Source organism: Taudactylus pleione, unplaced genomic scaffold (assembly GCF_031769625.1).
Source record: "Taudactylus pleione unplaced genomic scaffold, aTauple2 ptg000034l, whole genome shotgun sequence".
Classification (NCBI taxonomy): Eukaryota; Metazoa; Chordata; class Amphibia; order Anura; family Myobatrachidae; genus Taudactylus; species Taudactylus pleione.
The window spans coordinates 4719326-4738283 of record NW_028284436.1 but is presented as its reverse complement, the minus strand read 5'-3'; the positions used below and the strand labels follow the sequence as shown (position 1 = coordinate 4738283).

The 18958-nt window shown below is 42.3% G+C and overlaps 1 protein-coding gene across 1 annotated transcript; it reads right to left on the bottom strand.

Moving 5' to 3' along the window:
* Window positions 1-328: 328 nt before the first annotated feature.
* FOXI2 (forkhead box I2) lies at window positions 329-5310 on the bottom strand. Its single transcript, XM_088452174.1, has 2 exons — window positions 4518-5310; window positions 329-1645 (listed from the first exon to the last, which is right to left on the bottom strand). The coding sequence occupies exons 1-2, from the start codon at window positions 5248-5250 to the stop codon at window positions 1152-1154; spliced, it is 1227 nt and encodes a 408-aa protein (XP_088308300.1). The 5' UTR covers window positions 5251-5310; the 3' UTR covers window positions 329-1151.
* Between the last annotated feature and the right edge of the window lie 13648 nt (window positions 5311-18958).

Below are 18958 nucleotides of genomic sequence, written 5' to 3'. Positions count from 1 at the left end.
GATCTGGTAGTCCTTGGGCATGTGCACAAGTAATGCTGGCACTGCATATAACACCGACTTTTCGTGACTGATTCGGTCTAATGGCATTTTACCACACACACACACACACAAACTCTCTGCTACCTCAAAATAAATGCCCAAAATAAAGTGATCACCAAATGTCTTGTTCTATAGTCACTGTTAGGAGCACTGCTAAACAATGTAATATGGAGAATGTCCACAGTCACTTACAAATGTATATTTTAAGCACTCCATCATAGTAGCCCAAATCCCAACCCATCCAGAGAATAGATAAAATTTGCCTTATTCTCTCATTTGTATTGTAGTATTAAAAAAAAAAAAAAAAAAAAAAAAAAAAAAGGGAATGCTGCAATAAAATGAAACAAGTCAGGACTGTAAAAGAGCCGCTTTATATTTTATAAACAATATAAAAATGATTACAAAAATATATTGGGAGCAAAAAAAAAAAAAAAAAAAACTTTCAAAAATATATCGCCTATATACAAAAGTAAAATATATGGAATCTCATACTGCTCCCAGAGCTTACTGCATAGTATTCACAAATGATCTGGATTTAATAAAAAATAAACAAGACAACAAACTCCACCACAGGAGATCAATACTGCTCTCAGCCCCGCTTCTTCTGTATGTGGATTGTGTTTTGTGTGTCAGCCCACCTTGTAGCTCCACCTGTACTGTTCAGCTACCATAGAGCAGGACCACGTGTACCTGCGGATGTATCCTTTCAAAATAGGGACTCACCAATCTCCTTTTTAAAGTCTGTTGTGCAGTATTTTGCTCTGTTAAATGGACAGAGCACAGCTTAAGCGGAGGAACAACATATGATGCAGACACCTGTGGACATATCCTTATTGGTCCCAAACAATTTCTAAAAACCAACCACTTTAAAAATTGCTGCATAGTCTGTTGCCCCATTTTCATGACACTTTCCAAAACGCAAGTGTTACACAAGTTATTTGTTCAGACCATTTAACGCATGAGAAAATTTAAGCAAGATTGGGAATACCATCCATCAGTGCATGTTCCAAAGCTTAGGTCCGTTGTTTAGATATATTACAACAAAAATTGTAAATAAAAGTCAAAGCAGTAATAAAAATGCATAAACATAACGTCAGCATAACAGGCCAGAATCACACCTCGGCTTCGTGGTTAAAATGCATGAGACTGGCATGAAGAGGGTTTAGCAGGGAAGGACTCAGGCTATTCTGCATAGATGGGTAACACTGAAGTCTGAGGCTGGCATGAGAGGGGGGTGCACACAGTTGTAACGAGGAGTTATTAGAGATGGGGTAAGAGGCTTGCCCTGCAAAACAGGGTTTGGTAGGCGAGATGTCCCCAGAGGTCCCATTAGTCATCATGGTCTCCATGGGTGATGTCAAGTTGGAGAAACATAGGCTGGTGTTCAGCATTGAGGAGGATTCTGGAGAAAGTTTAACCTTGACCTTGGGAGAAGGCTTAACTTTACTCTTTGGAGTTCCCGCCAGGCTGGACTTCGGATTACTCTTCTTAACCTTTTCCGGGAGGTCAGATATATCGTCCTGCTTTTTTTTCCTTCCCCGTCTGAAGTTACCATTGTCAAACATCTTGTCGCAGTGTGGATCCAGTGTCCAGTAATTCCCCTTCCCTGTGTAAAGACCACAAATAAGTATAAAAAGAACTTTGACAAGTAAATTGGATGCATATAGAAATAACAGTATGTATTCTATAGACTACAATAAAAGCAGAGGCCATAAAACAGTGTGTCCCAATGAGATGTACAGTGTGCACAAACCACATACATACAGTAGGCACAAATTTTGCTTTTTAATATGCACCCCTATGGGATTGCAACTAGCAAGTGGATGTATCAAGTAGTGAAAAAGAGTGGACCAGTGGTGAAGTTACCTATAGCAACCAATCAGCTGCTACCTATCATTTTATAAAGATACATTCTATAAATGTTAAATCAATGCCAATTGGTTGCTATGGGCAACTTCTCCACTATTTTCACTGCTTGAAACAACCACCCTTAAAATAAACAATGCAGGGCGATATTTGGGCAATTTAGGGTCCTGCTGAATAGATCCCAGAGACTCCAACTATCATCTGAGAATGGTCATAACTGGACTATGGCCTATCTAGCCATTTGTGCCACGGCGTAAAGGTCACACTTTGGACCAGGCTTGGATAAGCTGCAGCTCTCCACTTGCGGAAGTATAAGCAGAACCGTAACTAGACATTTGGTGCCCTGTGTGAAAACAAAACAAAAAAATGCATCAATGCCACCCCCGCCCCCCCTATCCAAAATAAATAATTGATATGATTTAGGATATTGCTCTCCCCTCACCCCACCCTGTCTCTCCCAGGCTCTTTACTGTATATTAATATAACAGTGGGGATACTGACTTCCCCATTGACACACAATTGCTGCTGGGGACGTGACTGGACGTCAACTGGGGACCTGTCACTGTGACCACCTGTATAGCAGCACTCATTGCACTGTACTGCACACTGGGGCTGCGCACCTGAACCAACAGCTCCGAGTCCTCCTCACTCACCCTAGGAAGTGTGGTAGGACAGATGTCATGATGTTCTCCTCCCACAGTTCCTAGGTCGGGAAGGACTTGGAGCTGCAGGCACGGGCGCTTCAGTTTAGCCGGGTTCCGCACAGTTTTTAAGGTATATAGCAGCACTTGCCAGGCATCTAGCGATTGTGGTGGGCGGCCGGTTTCAACCTCAGGGCTGCTGCGCTCTGTGAGGCGGCACCACCCTAGTTACGGCCCTGGCCTGGCTGTCCAGGTCTACTTTAGAAAACCTTGTTGCATAGGATAGTTAATAAATGACACCTAATGTTAAATGCAGAAATTAGGAGATATTTGATCGGAGATGGCAAGCTACAACACACGAGCAGGTCAATTACAGATGTAGATCAGTCCATAGCGTACAAGCCCTGTGACAGACTGTAACAAATTGCTGTTGGTTGTGCTTTTGAAATACATGCCAGGGGTAATCAAGAAGCTGAATTAGAAATTATTTCTAGTATATTGCACAGCATGAGATTCATTCACATTAGTCGTGTAGATCAGATAGATCATCAACTTATAATACAAAAATATAACCACCCATGAAGGGAAAAAAAAAAAAGTTATCCCTGTATTATAAGATCTATTTATTATTGTTTATTGTTCCATTTTAACCACGGTACTTAAAAAGCTGTATCACAGTAAGAGAGTTACAGTTATGGGTCTATTCATGTAGACCTGCACTAAAGAATTGTTACTTATCACTATAGGTCGCATCAGTTCGATGTGATCTTTAGTTTTGATAAGTAGCAATTCATGTAAATGAGGTAGGGTGTAGGGGCAGTGGGCATTCACTAGCGAGGTGACCCTCCATTTCTGCCAGCACCGCAACCCCCATAGGTTTCTATGGGCGATGCGGTTGGATTTATCAGTCGGATCCCCGCAGCTTACACCATCTGAAGATGGCATATGCCGCTGTAGCCGATGGGCTACACATTTCAAATCTGCCCAGGAAAGGGTTCCATAGGAACCCTCCCCCAGCAATGGCCGTGGCGCATGCATGGTCTCTAAACTGCGCACAATCCCCGGCACAGGAGTGAAGAGACCACTGACTTGGTCACTTCACTCCTGGCACATCACAGGGATGGGTTCCTTTCTGAGCCCCTGTCCCTGTGGATGCAAATTGATACATTAGGGCGGTATGATTGCATTCTGCAATGTAATCTTGGGCGCTAACATGGTACCCAAAATCGCATCGGAAATGCGATCATTGATAAACTGGGCCCTTAGAGAAAAAAAAAATAGGGGTCATCAGTGCTTGATTGATAGACCGCTATAATCGGTTTACTTTACAAACAAAAATTTCTGTATAACCAAGGGGTTTATGTACTAATAATTGTGGTCCAGCCACTATTTATATAAGGGAGAGCGAGCCATCTTTTTGGAGTTTAGTATATAGGGGTCAGATCATAGTCCATATATCCATCTCTAACGCTGGTCCTCACCACTATGGGGGGGGGGGATTCAAATGTGCTGCGCACCAGCGGCCTCTATATGGTGCCCGACTGAGCAATTCAATTGTTTCTCCGGCCAATGCCGACATTTCTACCCACAGCCACACGAGCTGCAAAGCGGTAATGACAGAAAAGTTACCAGTTTGAGCTCTCAAACGGAAATCGACAATGTCATTTTGACAGGTTGCTAACTAGTTAATAATGGAGACTGCGATCTGTAGTGCTAATTAACAATTTGACAGATTTTTTGTGAAGTATCCAGCATTGTACTTTTAGTACATAGGTTCACTACATTAAACAAACAAAAAAAATGCAGTTTCTGCATAATTTTATGTAAAAAACCATTGATACATAGCAGCCCCCAGCCCCCCCCCCCCCCCAAGTGTTTTGAGGAATTTGTAGAACATGAAAGGGGATAAAAAAAAAAAAAAAAAAATCCCAAACCACCGCACATTAGAACCTTGCCCCCCTCACCCATTACCTGGGTCAGTGTCGTCTCTGGCCATCTTCCTGAAGCAGTCATTGATGGACAGGTTGTGTCTGATGGAGTTCTGCCACCTGGCCTTGCTCTTCTTGTAGAAGGTAAAGCGGTCAGCCACGTACTTGTAGATCTGGCTGAGGGTGAGTCTCCTCTCCGGGCTCTCCTGAATGGCCATCGCGATTAATGCAGAGTAGGAGTAAGGGGGACGCACGGTTTGGTTCAGCTCCTCCGGATTCAGATAAGTAATCCAGGGGAACTCAGAAGGGACATGACCAAGTGGATGGGAGATGCCCTGTGCTTGGCTGGGTCCATATCTTCCATGCACATAGAGGGAGCCACTTGCATTGAGTTCTGATGAGGGGTTATTACTGCAACCATGGGGCCACCAGGTAGGTCTACTGCCGGGGGCTGCATAGTTACTATTTATACTGTATCCAAAGGTGTCAGTGGGTGGCTGGTGGTGGCTCTGCTGATATATATTGAGGTTGTCACAGTATACAGCCATGTCTTGGGGATAGGGATATCCTGGCTGTTGTATAGGTGGCTGCTGCCCAAAAACATTCATGCCTGCTCCTCCTAGTCTTAAGTGCTTGTTGCCTGGTGCTTCTAGTCTTAAATGCTTGTTGCCTGATCCTCCTAGTCCTAAGTGCTTGTTGCCTGGTTCTCCTAGTCCTAAGTGCTTGTTGCCTGGTCCTCCTAGCTGGTAGTTTGGAAGCTGGAGTAGGACGTCCATCGCCTAATAAGCTGCAAAGCTCAGCATGGCATTGCAGTGATTGCCCTATGCACAGCTTGCAGGCTATTGCCAATTAGTCACCAGAAGCTGCAACAGTTTGTAGTAATGAGGCAGAGCCTCCTCTGACCCTCCCCTGTGTGGGAATTACTACAGGAAGTCTGGTGTGAATGCAGCTTGTATAATACAATACACTGTATCTTTTTCTGTGCTATAAACTTGTCTGCAGGAATCGTGTAACAATCCTGTTGTTTTACTTTTCTACAAATGCAATATTAGTTACATTACAACGAGTTAGCTACACGAGTTTATTTTACTATACTACATGTAACACGTTTTAAATAATTATAATAAAAAGTTATACAATTTAAAGAAACTTTTCAAACTATCACTAAAGTCATTTACAAATTGTCCCCCAAAGTGCAATCTATGCCTGGTCACGTGATCGCCGCAGTGTAATGTTGGGGGTAAGCGAAGCGATCTCTCTCCCCAACAGTGGGATCTACAGTTATGCGTCCCCCTGACCTTTTTTAGGGGGTGAGTGATGTTGTTTTACAAAGAGGAAATACACGTTTCATGTTTCCAATATTTTTTCATTGTGGTTTGCAGGAAGATCAAGTTGAAACCTACTGTAGGTGTTCTCCCCAATAATGTGTATTAAGCTTTGCAGCATTCCTTCATAATACAGTATAAATAAGTATATATCTCTACAACCCTATTAAAAATGCAAATGATGTTAACCGTTCAAATATTATATTTCAGTGATGTCTTTTGTTTTATAGTAGTAGGACTGTCAGCCAAATAATATATTATTGTATTTTTTAAATGTATTTTTTGAGCATGCAATTTGTTGTGAACACTATACCATTATGCTAAGGTATAGTTATTAAATGATTCTGATTCATCTCCTATATATATATATATATATATATATATATATATATATATATATATATATATATATATGTATATATATATGTATATGTATATATATATATATATATAAAATGAACAAAGGGGGTGCACTCACCAGTCTTCTAAAATGAGTTTTTATTTCATCTTTTTAAAAAAAAATTTACAGCATCATAGTAAAGCTCCGACGTTTCGGTCCTAGCCATGGACCTTTGTCAAGGTACCTTGACAAAGGTCCATGGCTAGGACCGAAACGTCGGAGCTTTACTATGATGCTGTAAACATTTTTTTAAAAAGATGAAATAAAAACTCATTTTAGAAGACTGGTGAGTGCACCCCCTTTGTTCATTTTTTGTATGCAGGGATACAGGTGATCCCTTTTGGGTGGCTACCCCAGCAATTGGATTTTCAGACGTGAGTGTGGACTAATACTGGACTTTATATATATATATATATATATATATATATATTATATATGTTGCTAGTGACCATGACCCCCAGTGTCACTATCTAACTGCCTCTGATTGCATACTGACCCCTCCATGTATTAATACTATTTTCTCTTCTATATCATATCCACTTGAGGCTGTTCACATTATTTATTTATTTTCATTTTAACTACTACATGAAAGAGGATGTACATGTATTTATTACAGCAGTATACAACAGATATGGGAGCATTTGTAGTTAGTTATAGTCTATATGCATGGGAAGTGTGGTGGCATAGCGGTTAGTATTGCTGTGTTGCACTACTGGAGTCCTGCATTAAGGGCCCAATATGTGTGGAGTTTGTATGTTCTCCATGTGTTGACTTGGGTTGCCTCTGCTGTTCCACCTTCCTCACAAACCCCAAAAACATTACTGGTAGGTAATCTGGATTATGACAAAATTAACCCTAGGGTGTGCGCGCTTGTGTGTTAGGAAATGTAGGGGTTTATGTGTCAAGCAGTGAAAATCGTGGAGAGGTTGACCAGTAGAGAAGATTTCCATAGCAACCAATCAGCTTTGACGGAGCACTTATCAAGTTCAGTCTATAAAATAATAGCACCCCTTGGGTGTGTATATATATATATATATATATATATATATATATATTTACTCATTTTGTTTATGTTGATCTTAATTGGGTAGTGTTTCCAGCACTACCATTGGGAGCTGCTATGTAGCTAACAATTGTTTATTATTGTATTTTATTGGTTGTGCCTAATTTTTATACTTAGGTATCATATTGTTTTTATAAAATAATAAGTAGTAGCTGATTGGTTGCTATGGGCAACTTCTCCAGTGGTCCACTTCTCCACGCTTTTCACAGCTTGATACATAAACACCATAGGTTGTACGCTCAAATGGGGCACGGACTGATGTGAATGACTTATGGGGTCAATTTACCAAAGGTCAGTTTTGAAACAATTAAAAATCGATCCAAATCGATCAACATCGATGTTGTAAAATCACACATTTACTAATTTTGTATTTATTTAGATTTTTAAATGTGCAATTTAGCTACTGAAACAAACATCAATGCTGATCGATTTAGATCTATTTTTTAATCGATTAAAATTTACCTTTAGCAGAGTTGCCCCATAGATACACAGCACTGTCAGCAATAAACATTGTTTATACGGTCGCTTTATGTAAGTTTTTGTTTCAGTTACGTAAGTTGCTAAATATAGTTCTATTTTATTTCAGAGAACATATTAAAACTTGTGCCTTGCGGAAAGTTTCTTTGTGAGTGTCTCTATTGAGATGAATTACAGTCGTGGCACCACCAAGCTCTCTGTCTGAGCAGTGCAGTGTAAATTTCTCACCATCTCAATTGTATTTCTTATAAAAGCTTCTATTGCACTTCAAATTTTCTTTAAATGGAAAATCATCCCTACTTATACTGAAGGTAGCATTTATTGACTACAAATGATCAGTAGAGTGTATGACATAGGTAATTCTGCAATGGTAATTCATTTAATTTTTTTCCATTTGTTCAAATAGTAGGAGCTGTCATATGGTTTTTCTCAGACCTGAGAGCATCAAGTACAATATTAGCCACAGACCAATTTTGCTTTGTAAAACTGTAATGTTTCAATATATCAGAAAGAGATCCATTGTGTCCAAAGCAAAATAATTATGTATGTGGCTGTTACTTTTATATAATACAATATGGTCTAATGAACCCCCTCCTGTGATTTATAGCTATATTAGTCACTGACAAGCATCATGATCAGAAGGTACAAAGCCACAGGCCAAGTGGTTTCCTATAGACCAGAGGAAACCAATGTGACTGTAAATTTACAGTAGGGGGCAGTCTTTCTTCTAATATATACAAGTTTTCCTAATGCAAATTGAAGTGATGAAAATTAAAAAATCACCATTGAAATTTAAACACACACACTGTATGGGCTGTTTCTGAGTAACTTTACACATGCACAAACCATGTTGCAATGCAAGGGGTGCAAATACTTTTTTATTATTATTATTATTTATGCAGGCAGGGCTGGTTCTAGACCTTGTGGCGCTCAGGCCGAGAGTTCCCTTGGCGCCCCCCCCCAAACTGGAGAAAGCTGATGAGTGAGTGGTGGTGTGAGGACGCACAATACCATGCGCGCCGCCACAACCAACTCCAAGCTGCGGCTGCTCTCTGTCCCGGTCGGTTGCCTTGCTCTCCCGTGCACGCTCAGTGATGTCGTCACAGCAGCCAACCACGCCTGGCATTCTGGGACTCCCAGAATTCCACGGGGTTGCTGCACTGTGGTAGGGAAGTGCCGGAGCCGCGGTGGGCTCAGGCAGTAGGCAAGCGCGGACAGGCACCATCTAATTAGATGGCGCTGGCGGGGATACCTCGGCTGCATCCTTAGGCTGCAGCACCCGGGCAATAGCCCTGCTTGCCCGCCCCTAGATCCGCCACTGCATGCAGGGTAAGTGTTGGCTGCTTTTGCATGTAGCCCACAAATGCTGGACAGCTTTAGTCTAAAGAGCCCCATATATCAGCAATCATAAAACCACAATTGAACAATTTGAAGATTTATTGCCCGATTTTAGGATTCCCAATCTAGCAATCTGCACCCATACATTAAAGATGTTTTTCAGTGATTCGCATATTGTTTTTAGCAAACACAGATCTGCCAATCTTGAAAGGCCCATCATTTTACTACTAACGGTCTGCAAATCTGATGATTGTTACCATACATTAGCAATATACAACCCCAAATCTGTGTAAACCAACATGTTGTACAACCTGATTTACCAATTCCAAACACTTTTTGGTTGAAATCTGTGATCTGTGAACCCCATACTGTACATTGCAGATTTTTTTTACACGATCACCTGCAAAACGCAGAATTGCCACAATCGATTGCTGATGTATGGGGGCCTTTACACTTCAATTTGGATACATTAGCAATAAGAAAACCACAACTAAACGATTTGAAGATTTGTTGCCTGATTTTAGAATTTCCCAATCTAGCAATCTGCCCTCATACATCACAGATCTTTTTCAGTGATTTACAGATCATTTTCAGGAAAGATACATCTGCCAATCCTGAAAGGCCAATCGTTTTACTAGTAACAGTCGGCAAATTGGCTGATTGTTACCATACACTAGCAATGTACAGCCCAGAATGGTCGGATAAATCCAACATGTCGGACAACCTGATTTTGCGATTGCGATCACTTTTTGAATGCAACCATCAGTCGGGGAGGCCCATACATTGGCAATTTATTGGTACAATCATCGCCAAATTTCCCCAATCCATCGCATTTGTATGGGGGCCATAAATCTCTCTGATTATTATACATTTGCCACACCTTGAGTGCATCATGGTTTTGCCAAGGTGTAGAGTTTTTTTTAGTGCATTGCTCCCAACTCTTAATCAGTCCCATAGTTTTAAACTGTAATATTTTCAGGAATTTCTGCAATTTGGCAGAACTTGTGTATTATAAGCCTGAGTTCAACTTTGAAAGAAATACAATTTACAAAATAGCAAAGAATCCCAGAACATGTACGTTACTTGAGAGACGCTACAGCAGACTCTGGATGTACTTATCGGAGCTATAGCTTTTAACGTCGGCCTCCCATGGTAGCAATCTCACACAATGTTAGATACGAGATGATTGCTGTGAGAGCTCAGTATCTGTGACAGACTGTTGGGGGAAGGGGTGGGGGGGCAGAGGTCCCCAGACCTTAAGTGTCTCTCTAAAGAGGAAATAGGGAGGAAGATGATCTTTAAAAGCTGTTTGGAAATCCCCAGCAGATAGTGGAGCCCTGAGGCACTAGCAGAAGAGTAAATGACTTGACACCTCAAAGCCCCAAGGGAACAGGTGAAGCTACTTTACTAAACCAATTTGTGTCGCACAAGAAGACGGAAGATTCCTCGCCATGGGAAACAGACAAGTGCAGATACTGTCTATTAGGAAGAGTAACTATATCTTTCTTGTGTCAGTTTAATGATGGAACACTGGGTCGGGATACATGTTTCAGCACATTGGATTGTTGCACATGTTCTGTGTACAGTATATATTTAACCATCAGTGGAGTCTTCCTTCTGTCCATTAGCTCCATGAAGTGGAGGCATACCTATACATTACCCTGACAGTTACTGCGTCTTTCATGAATGTCTTTTCACCATCTGGTACTGCATAGTAGTTTCCCGTGTGAATCTGTCAATGTATATCAACTTTTTATAATTCAATAAAGCTGTAATACATCGTGTTTATGCTAAACATTTGTCCCAGAGATGGTTACTTGTTTATACACTTGGGTAAAATAGAGATGGAAAATTAGGGGGAAATCCAATTAGCAGCAATGTTCCATCGGAATCTGGCGCACTGCTAAAATGCAGGTTACCTGGGAAGAAAACCTCTCTCATTTCTGCTCACAAAGCATTGAAGTGGGAGCAAAATAGGGGGGAGATGTACAGTATCAGGCCTACTAAAGAGGACAATTGGAAGGGTTAACCATAGCAACCAATCAGATTCTCTCATTTCTATAGAACATTCTATAAAATGATAGGTAGAATCTGATTGGTTTGTTATGGGAAACACCACCATTGTGCTCTTTAAAATGTTTGCCTAAAGCTCCCTTTACTTGATAGAAAGGTGCATGAGGAGAACTTGAGATGGCTCAGAGGTTGGCAACCTCATTAAAAAAAAAAGGGTTAGGGTTACAGTTACAATGGCTTGGGTACAGGAGGTGGACACTCTCTTTGTATACAGTGAGTATGTCGACCTCTCGTTGCCGACATCGGGTTCTCAGCACGGGTTTAATGCTCATTAGAGCATGGTACCAGAGCAGGTGTAATAACATGCTGGTAAGTGGCATGTTTAAAGTTATAACACCAGGACGTCTGTGAGGAGCCTTAAACCCGTGTCCAGATCCACACGTCGACATTGAGAGATCGACATACTCACTGTACACATAGTGAGTATTGACCTCCTGTACCTAAGCCATTATAATTTTGATACATCTCCCCCATACCCTCCTCCCCCATAACTGGTGTAATTTGCTTTTACAATTTTACATCTGTCTATACCCCAGTGCTTAAAGGAGTTAAATGGGGTCATTACCCACCACCCGCACTGCCAATAGAGCCTCCGCATGCAGGGCACAGTGGCGCGTGAATCGGGGGGTCCGATGGTCAATCCCCCCTGCTGCAGCTGATCAGCCAAATAGCACTTGGGGTGGATCAAAGTTCCCCCTTCTGCACTTTTGTCCCAGGCACATGAGCACTAGTATACTTTTCACACTCCATTCTGGGGCAGGATTCTGGCAGTGATGTCGGCGGTCAGAGCTTGCTACGTCAATGCTGGGGCCGGGGACCAAGTATCTGTTTTGCACATACTGTATGCAGAGCGGATTGCCTTCTTAAAAGCTGGGGGTCTCAGCAGCCGGGACAGGTTGCATGGGATGCAACAGTATCAGCTAAAGTCCAGCAGACTACTGTCACATGCCATGCCACTGCGCTAGATAAGAGGTTAAAATGCCTTTTCTCAAGAAGCGGTATCAGTGCAGTTACTAGGAGGACATAATGGGGGCTATTAATATAGGTGATTTTTCTTACTGCTTCTCCCGGCACCAGAGGCACTTTAATAGAGCAGGGTACCCGTTTGCAGGACTCGAACGGGTCCCCTCCTCTTTGGCGGCGCAGTAGACTCTGGCATTGCGCCAGAGTCTACTGCACATGTGCAGGTCTCTGGGAACATGGCGTCCGGGCCTTTCTCTATATGTAACCGATCCATAGATCCAGCTGTAGATCCAGCTGGTGCAGCATTTCAGTCAATAGTGCCTAAGGGCGAGATGCACTAACCTTGCGGTGCACATCCTGCCAGTCACCGCAAAAATACTAATCGCCTATGTACTAACATAGGCGATTAGTATCGCAAAGGACAGCAATTGCAATAAGAGCTACCCTTTGCAAAGCTGGAGACGCCGGGTGAGGGGGTCCCTGTGTGACTCCTCCCCCTCCCTGCCCGGGAGCTTCCTACTGGTGACCTCTGCAAGAAGTCCTGGGCTCCTCTCCATTCACGCGGTAGAAGAATAGGAGGAGAAGGAGGTGGGGGACCCAGGAGGGGCATGGGCCGGCACACAGAAGTCGAGTGGGGGCCGGTGCTGGGCGACTGCGGGGAGGGGTGGCGCTGAAGTGTTGGGAGCAGGATACGTTAAGAAGCCTATAGGCTTCTATAGGTTAATGCCACAAAAACCTGGCATTACCCTCTGCATCAAAAATTGGGCGGACGGGGTTTAATACATATGAAAATGTGATAAAAACCCAGAAAACTGGGTTTTTACCACATTTTTGCTATTGTACATCCGGCCTAAGTGTAAAATATACATATTGGGAATATTTTGTTATATTCATACCAGCTCACATGATATGCTTTATGTTTTCAGTCCTATGAATAATATGTTGTATTTTATGTGATTTATTGCATTCTGTGGCCACAGACTATTCAGAACAATTTGTTAAGGCTATGATACATTTAGAAATCTATATTGTGTTTAACTGAGTCCCCAAATTTTTTAAATATTGTGATATATATGTGGCTTTAAATAAATATATTCAATATATTTGAATTCAGCAGTTGTATTATCGCAGCGCTCTTTCTATGTTTTCATTTTTCCTTAAATTGGTAACTGTCACACTAGTGGTGGGGGTGGTGAGGGGATGTACTGGTTTCCTCTGGATCAGTGCAATTGGAACTTATGAATAGTTGAACTCTGTTTCCAAAATGACTAGGTAACATGATTTCAGTCTCCTTAGGGATGATACAAATCTTTAATTGTTTCTAGTTTAAAGAGCGATATTGTTTTTCCCGTTACAGTGTTGTTTATCTTGTGGTGCATGCACCTTTAGGGGTTCCTCTAACAGATTAAGCAGGTACGTAAACAGGGAAAATGTAACTCAGGATAATGGTAACTTTAGATATTAAATTGAAAACATTTACATTATTCAAATGTACTCGATAAGCACTAAAGCTGTGACTACTGCATAGAAGAAGGGGAATTATAATAATATTATTTATTTGTTCTGTTTTAGTACTAATTCATCATATATTTCTGCCTGTCAATCAGGTAGAGGCTTGGGGGAACCCTGGGCTTGATTCCCAGCATATGCAAATTCAGACCACACCCAGCAAGGCGATTGCACGGCAAGGCATAAGCACGCCCACTACGTGCGTTCACTTTGTGTATGTAGACACCGACCAGCATGTCTTAAGAGGCCCCCTTGCGCAAGTCATCTACAGGAAGTGTACATCGAGTACCATCGGGAGCGAGCGCAGCTCTTAAGGTAGACTATACCCTACCGCAATCACTGCAAGCACTTCAGTGTAAAAACAAGCCAGGTGACGTGTACAATGATGTTGCCTGTTAATTATGCACGCCTCTGAAACGGCGTTAAGACGCTCAGGCATGCCTGCATTCCCACCTCCACTCCCCTGTTTCTAGTGGTCCGCCCCTGTTACCACCCACAAATGGCTTCTCCTGTCACTCACTCTGCTGGGTTGTCTATGCTCTGCGAGCGAACGCTTCCCGATCTTTCGCAGGGGTTCACACATGCGCACAATGTGAGCCATCGGCAACTACGAGCGAACGCTTCTTAGCGTCCGGCTCTGGATCAGGCCCTCTGTGCGGTATCGCAGGACCCATTCTGCACATGCGCAGAATGGGTACTGTGCAAGCACAGACCACTTGCCATCGGAGATGTGCGCTAACCATCGAACCATCAAAATCCCAAGAAGTATCAGTCACTTACTCATGTTCAAATATCGGTGTGTTGTGTGCTATGGATCGTTATCTGCTCCTGCCATGATTTACAAGGTTTCTTAAACTGTGTAATTATATTGTTTACTGATTCTACCCATTATAATGAGATAATAAAGACGACAGTAATGTGTATTTCAGCAAAATAAGCAGTATATTAAAGAAATACATTTTACAAGTTAGAAAATACAAACAAAATTGTTTTCCTGAATAGTTTATGATCATATATCATGTAGTGTTCCTCTATAATTCTGCTGCTATTATCCTCTAATTTAATGACGATCCCGATTCTCACAAGTTATGAGGTTGTTTTATCTTCTCATTAGTTCAGCACATTATTATTTTTATGTTCAGTAAACTACGGCACTATGCAAACAGCACTGTACAGTATTAGTGTGTTTTTGTACGTGTATAACTAATGCTACACAGCATCAAACTTGTTTACCGTATAAGTTCTTTTTAGTGGACCTTTTTTTAAAGGGGTTTAATGGTGCAAAATAGACCCAGAGGTTTCTATATACAATCATTTGCCAGTAATACCCCTTTTCCACTGGCCAAAATACCCGGGTTATTGCCGTGTCCAACCTGGTAGTGGCTCAGTGGAAAAGGCTCCGGGATTTCTTCCTGGGTATCGAGCATGGTTTTTAGCGGGTAAAACCCTGCTCAAGCTCAGTGGAAACGGGTTGACCCAAGACCTGTTTCCTGCATGCTGATTGGGTGGTATCGGAATTTGTCTGAGTGACAGCTGTCATCAGGGAGGGAGAGATTACAGCCTCCCCGTACTATCCGGACCCATCCGGTTTTACCCCATCCCTGCTTCGTACAGGGAGGCTGTTATCTCTCACTGCCCGTCTTCCCAGTGTCAGCTGTGACATCACAGCCTCCCAAAAGGACACCACCCCTCTCTCAAAACCCCTCCCATCCTGGAAAGGACCCCCTCCCGTGTTCGCCATTCCGCTTTGGCCTGGCATTCAGGGGAGAGTTGGAGTTTCCAGCGCTTGGTGATGACATCCCCCTTATGCAGTGTGAACGGCATCGACCCGGGATTTTCCTGGGTCAGTGCCGCAGTGGAAATGGGGTAAATCCCAGATCTGACCCAGCTTGGAACCGTGTTCCAAATCTCAGGTCAGACCCAGGATTTTGATGGAAAAGGGGTATTATACTCCATCTATATATAGAGTGTATCTAGCAGCGGACAAGCACATAGCATTACTGCAGCATCTTCGCTTTTTGGGCCCCCCCTGCAGATGTACTAGTTGGGGATATGATGGTTAGTATGCATATATTCAGTTGTTAGATTTACTGTGTTCTCCATTTGAATTAAAAATGCTTCTGTAAATATACAAATCTGATAACCAAACAAAGATATATAGGCAGAAAATATAGACAAGATATAATTTTTGGAATCTGGACACCAGAAATGTACAGTAAATATTTTAGTTGCCCAGTACAGCAAAAACCATGTACATTGGACCTTTTGTACATATCTATATAGCTTAACACACCCATGATGTCTATACAGTATGTTAACATTATGGCCCTGATTCAGAGCCGGACACTCTTTCATAGTGCTTGCTCTGATTCAGGGCGTTTTTTGTTTTTTTTGGAGCCGGCCTCCTGGCCGCTTGCTAAGCTGTGGGCGACCACCCACAGCTTTTGCGAGCAGCCAGGTGATGGTCGCGATGGTCACGACCATTGGGCTTGCGACGAGACCCTTGTGGTAGGGTCTTGTTCCCGCAAGCCCCAGTGAACTTCCTGCTCTAATAGAGCTGGAAGCTCAACTTCTGACATCACGAGTGATGTCAGTAGGGTCGCCCTCAAATGGCAGGCATTCCTTCGGGAACGCCTCCGTTCGGCCAGCCACCCCCCCTCCCTGCCTACAAAACGGGGCGAGCTGTCGATCAACATCGACAGCCGCAACGTTTGTAATGAGCCCCGGAGTGAGTGAATTTCTCACTCGCTCCGGGGCTCGAGCACGCACATTGCACACGCCGAGCGTGCGCAATGCACCAACATCGACCCGCTTGCGAGCGCATATCGCTTGCGAGCGGGTCTGATTCAGGCCCTAAGTCCAATATACCTTCATACAGCCTTGCATGTCACATATTATTATTATTATTATCCTTTATTTATGTGGCGCCACAAGGGTTCCGCAGCGCCTTACAAAGTACAGAAACAAATGAGCACACAAGACAACAGTTATTAACAGTACAGACAATGCAGGACAAGTACATGATTTATAAACAATGCTGCATAACACCTAAATAAGCAGCAGGGTGTCAGTAAGCAGTTTTAGGCACCATTGTAAATGAAAGTAAAAGTAAGGCAAGAAGAAGCACTTGAGGAAAGAGGGCCCTGCTCGTGAGAACTTACATTCTGAGGGGAGGGTCAGACAAACATGGGTGACACAGATGGGCTAGATAGTGAGGAAGGAGCATAGAGTAGTGGGTTAGGATGAGCGCTGGATAGCATTGAGGAAGAAATGGGTCTTGAGGGCCCAGTTGAAGATTAAAGGCCAGGAAGCCAAGTGATGGAGGAATTTTGCAGGAGCAGTGGTGTCAGAGGGGTATAGCCAGGGTTTGGTGATGGCAAAAGAGAATCAAGGCATTGCAGATGAAGTACTCATGAACAGGGACCAGTTTATTATAGACAAAACTGGCTTTCCAGAGGGAACAGGAGAGAGGGACAAAGTTAAGAGGCGAGAAGAGAATTAGATTATTAGGGTTGATGTAGTGTGGAGGTGATATTGATCTAGAGAAGGGGGATAAGGAGTGTGGGGTTATGTGGCTGGATTCTGAATGAGGAAGGGTGACAGCAGGTGATGGGTAAGGTGGAGGTTTAGTGTGGTGTGGGGGGGGAGAAGGATAGGTATCTTGGAGAAAAGAGAGGGTGCAGGGTTTAGTGGTGGTGCAGCAGGACCATGGTGGAAGAGTAGTGAATAATACTGGAGTTGTAGGAGATGCAGTTGAGAGACTTATATGTGATGAAGGGAGACAGAGGAGGGGGAGAATGTAGAGGGGACTATGGATGGAGAAAAGAGGTGAAAACTGGTGGTAGAGGAGAAAATAATGTAGCAGCTGAGTGAGGGAGGAGTAGAAGAAAAGAGACATTGTGTAGATGAGGCAGTCGGGGGGGGGGGAATCAATAGTAGTATGAGTGTGAGATGAGGGAGCAGTACAGGTCAAAGGTCAAAATCAGATAAAAGGAAGAACAGTGCTGGAAGATGTAAAGGCACAACTACAAAAGTATATTATAAACAAAAACGGAGTATAGAGCTGTTAAAGTAGCAAGACTTGAGAATTAGTCTAAAGTATGAATATATATATATATATATATATATATATATATATGTATACACACACACGTGTGAAACAATGGTAGGTACTACAGTGGTATAAAGATAAATTGAGAGTGGTATTGGAATGATTTAAACAAAGTAGAGAGAAGAAGCAAGCATACAAGTATTAAATGTTCAGTAAGCAGGTAGTTGCTTGCAATGCTGAAGCAGGGTGTTGGCAAAAGGTGTGTCCAGGTTATAATGGAAGCTGGTTGCTGAGTAGCAGGGTTTCCAGAAGCTCAGAAGATCCTTTGCTTTTTTTTTTTTCCAAGTTTTAGAGAGTTCTTTTAAAATGTCATCCTCCTGTCTTCCTCCTGCTGAACTCCTGACTAACTCTTTAAGTTATGCTGTAAATGTCGTCCCACTTTGAAATAAAACCTAGCAGCCTTGTACAAGCCTATAGCCTTGTGACCTACTGATTATATAGGTAAGCATAACATGTGTAGTCACTGATTACACCCACCCTCAATACCCTCACCCACACCAGATACAAGTCATAAAATTCTAATACAAACAAGCAGAGCCAAAACAGCATCCCATGAAGCTAGGAGATAAGATCTGACTATATAATTAAATTTAAAGTTACTCTGGAGTTTACAGATATTAATTAAAGACAGTATATCTAACAAATCAGAGAATTCCAGACAGCATTGGTTTTTCTATAATAGATGCCTGGTGCAAATATATGATTACCCAGCAATACATATATAATTTACCTATAAATAGCCTAATATATGTATAAATATGCCTGTTTTCAGATGGATCATTTGCTCATAGCATAGGGATGGTGCAAGTGTGCGCTAATGATAACGATGGATATCAAACTAAATGTGCTGGTCCTTAAACGCTCTAACGGCTGATGCACGTGCACTCCATTCACACAAATATGTATCTAAAAATAAAGACTTGGACAACTGGATTGGCAGTGAAAGGGGAGAAACACAAAAAGGAGAGAGAAGGGCTTGTTGCTGGGGCACTCTTACAAGGAATATCCACATCAAATATCATGTATAAAATATAACTTTTAATTCATGTAATTAAAATTGAATTTGCCCCCTAATTGCATGAGATAAGATGACACATAACGAGAGTGATAATGATATCCCTCGATATATGATGGCGAAGATATCGTGTATAAGGTAAAGAGTCCCATACATAGTTGTTTTAATAAAATGTCATAACAATATACATACGTAGAGAGACAAATACCT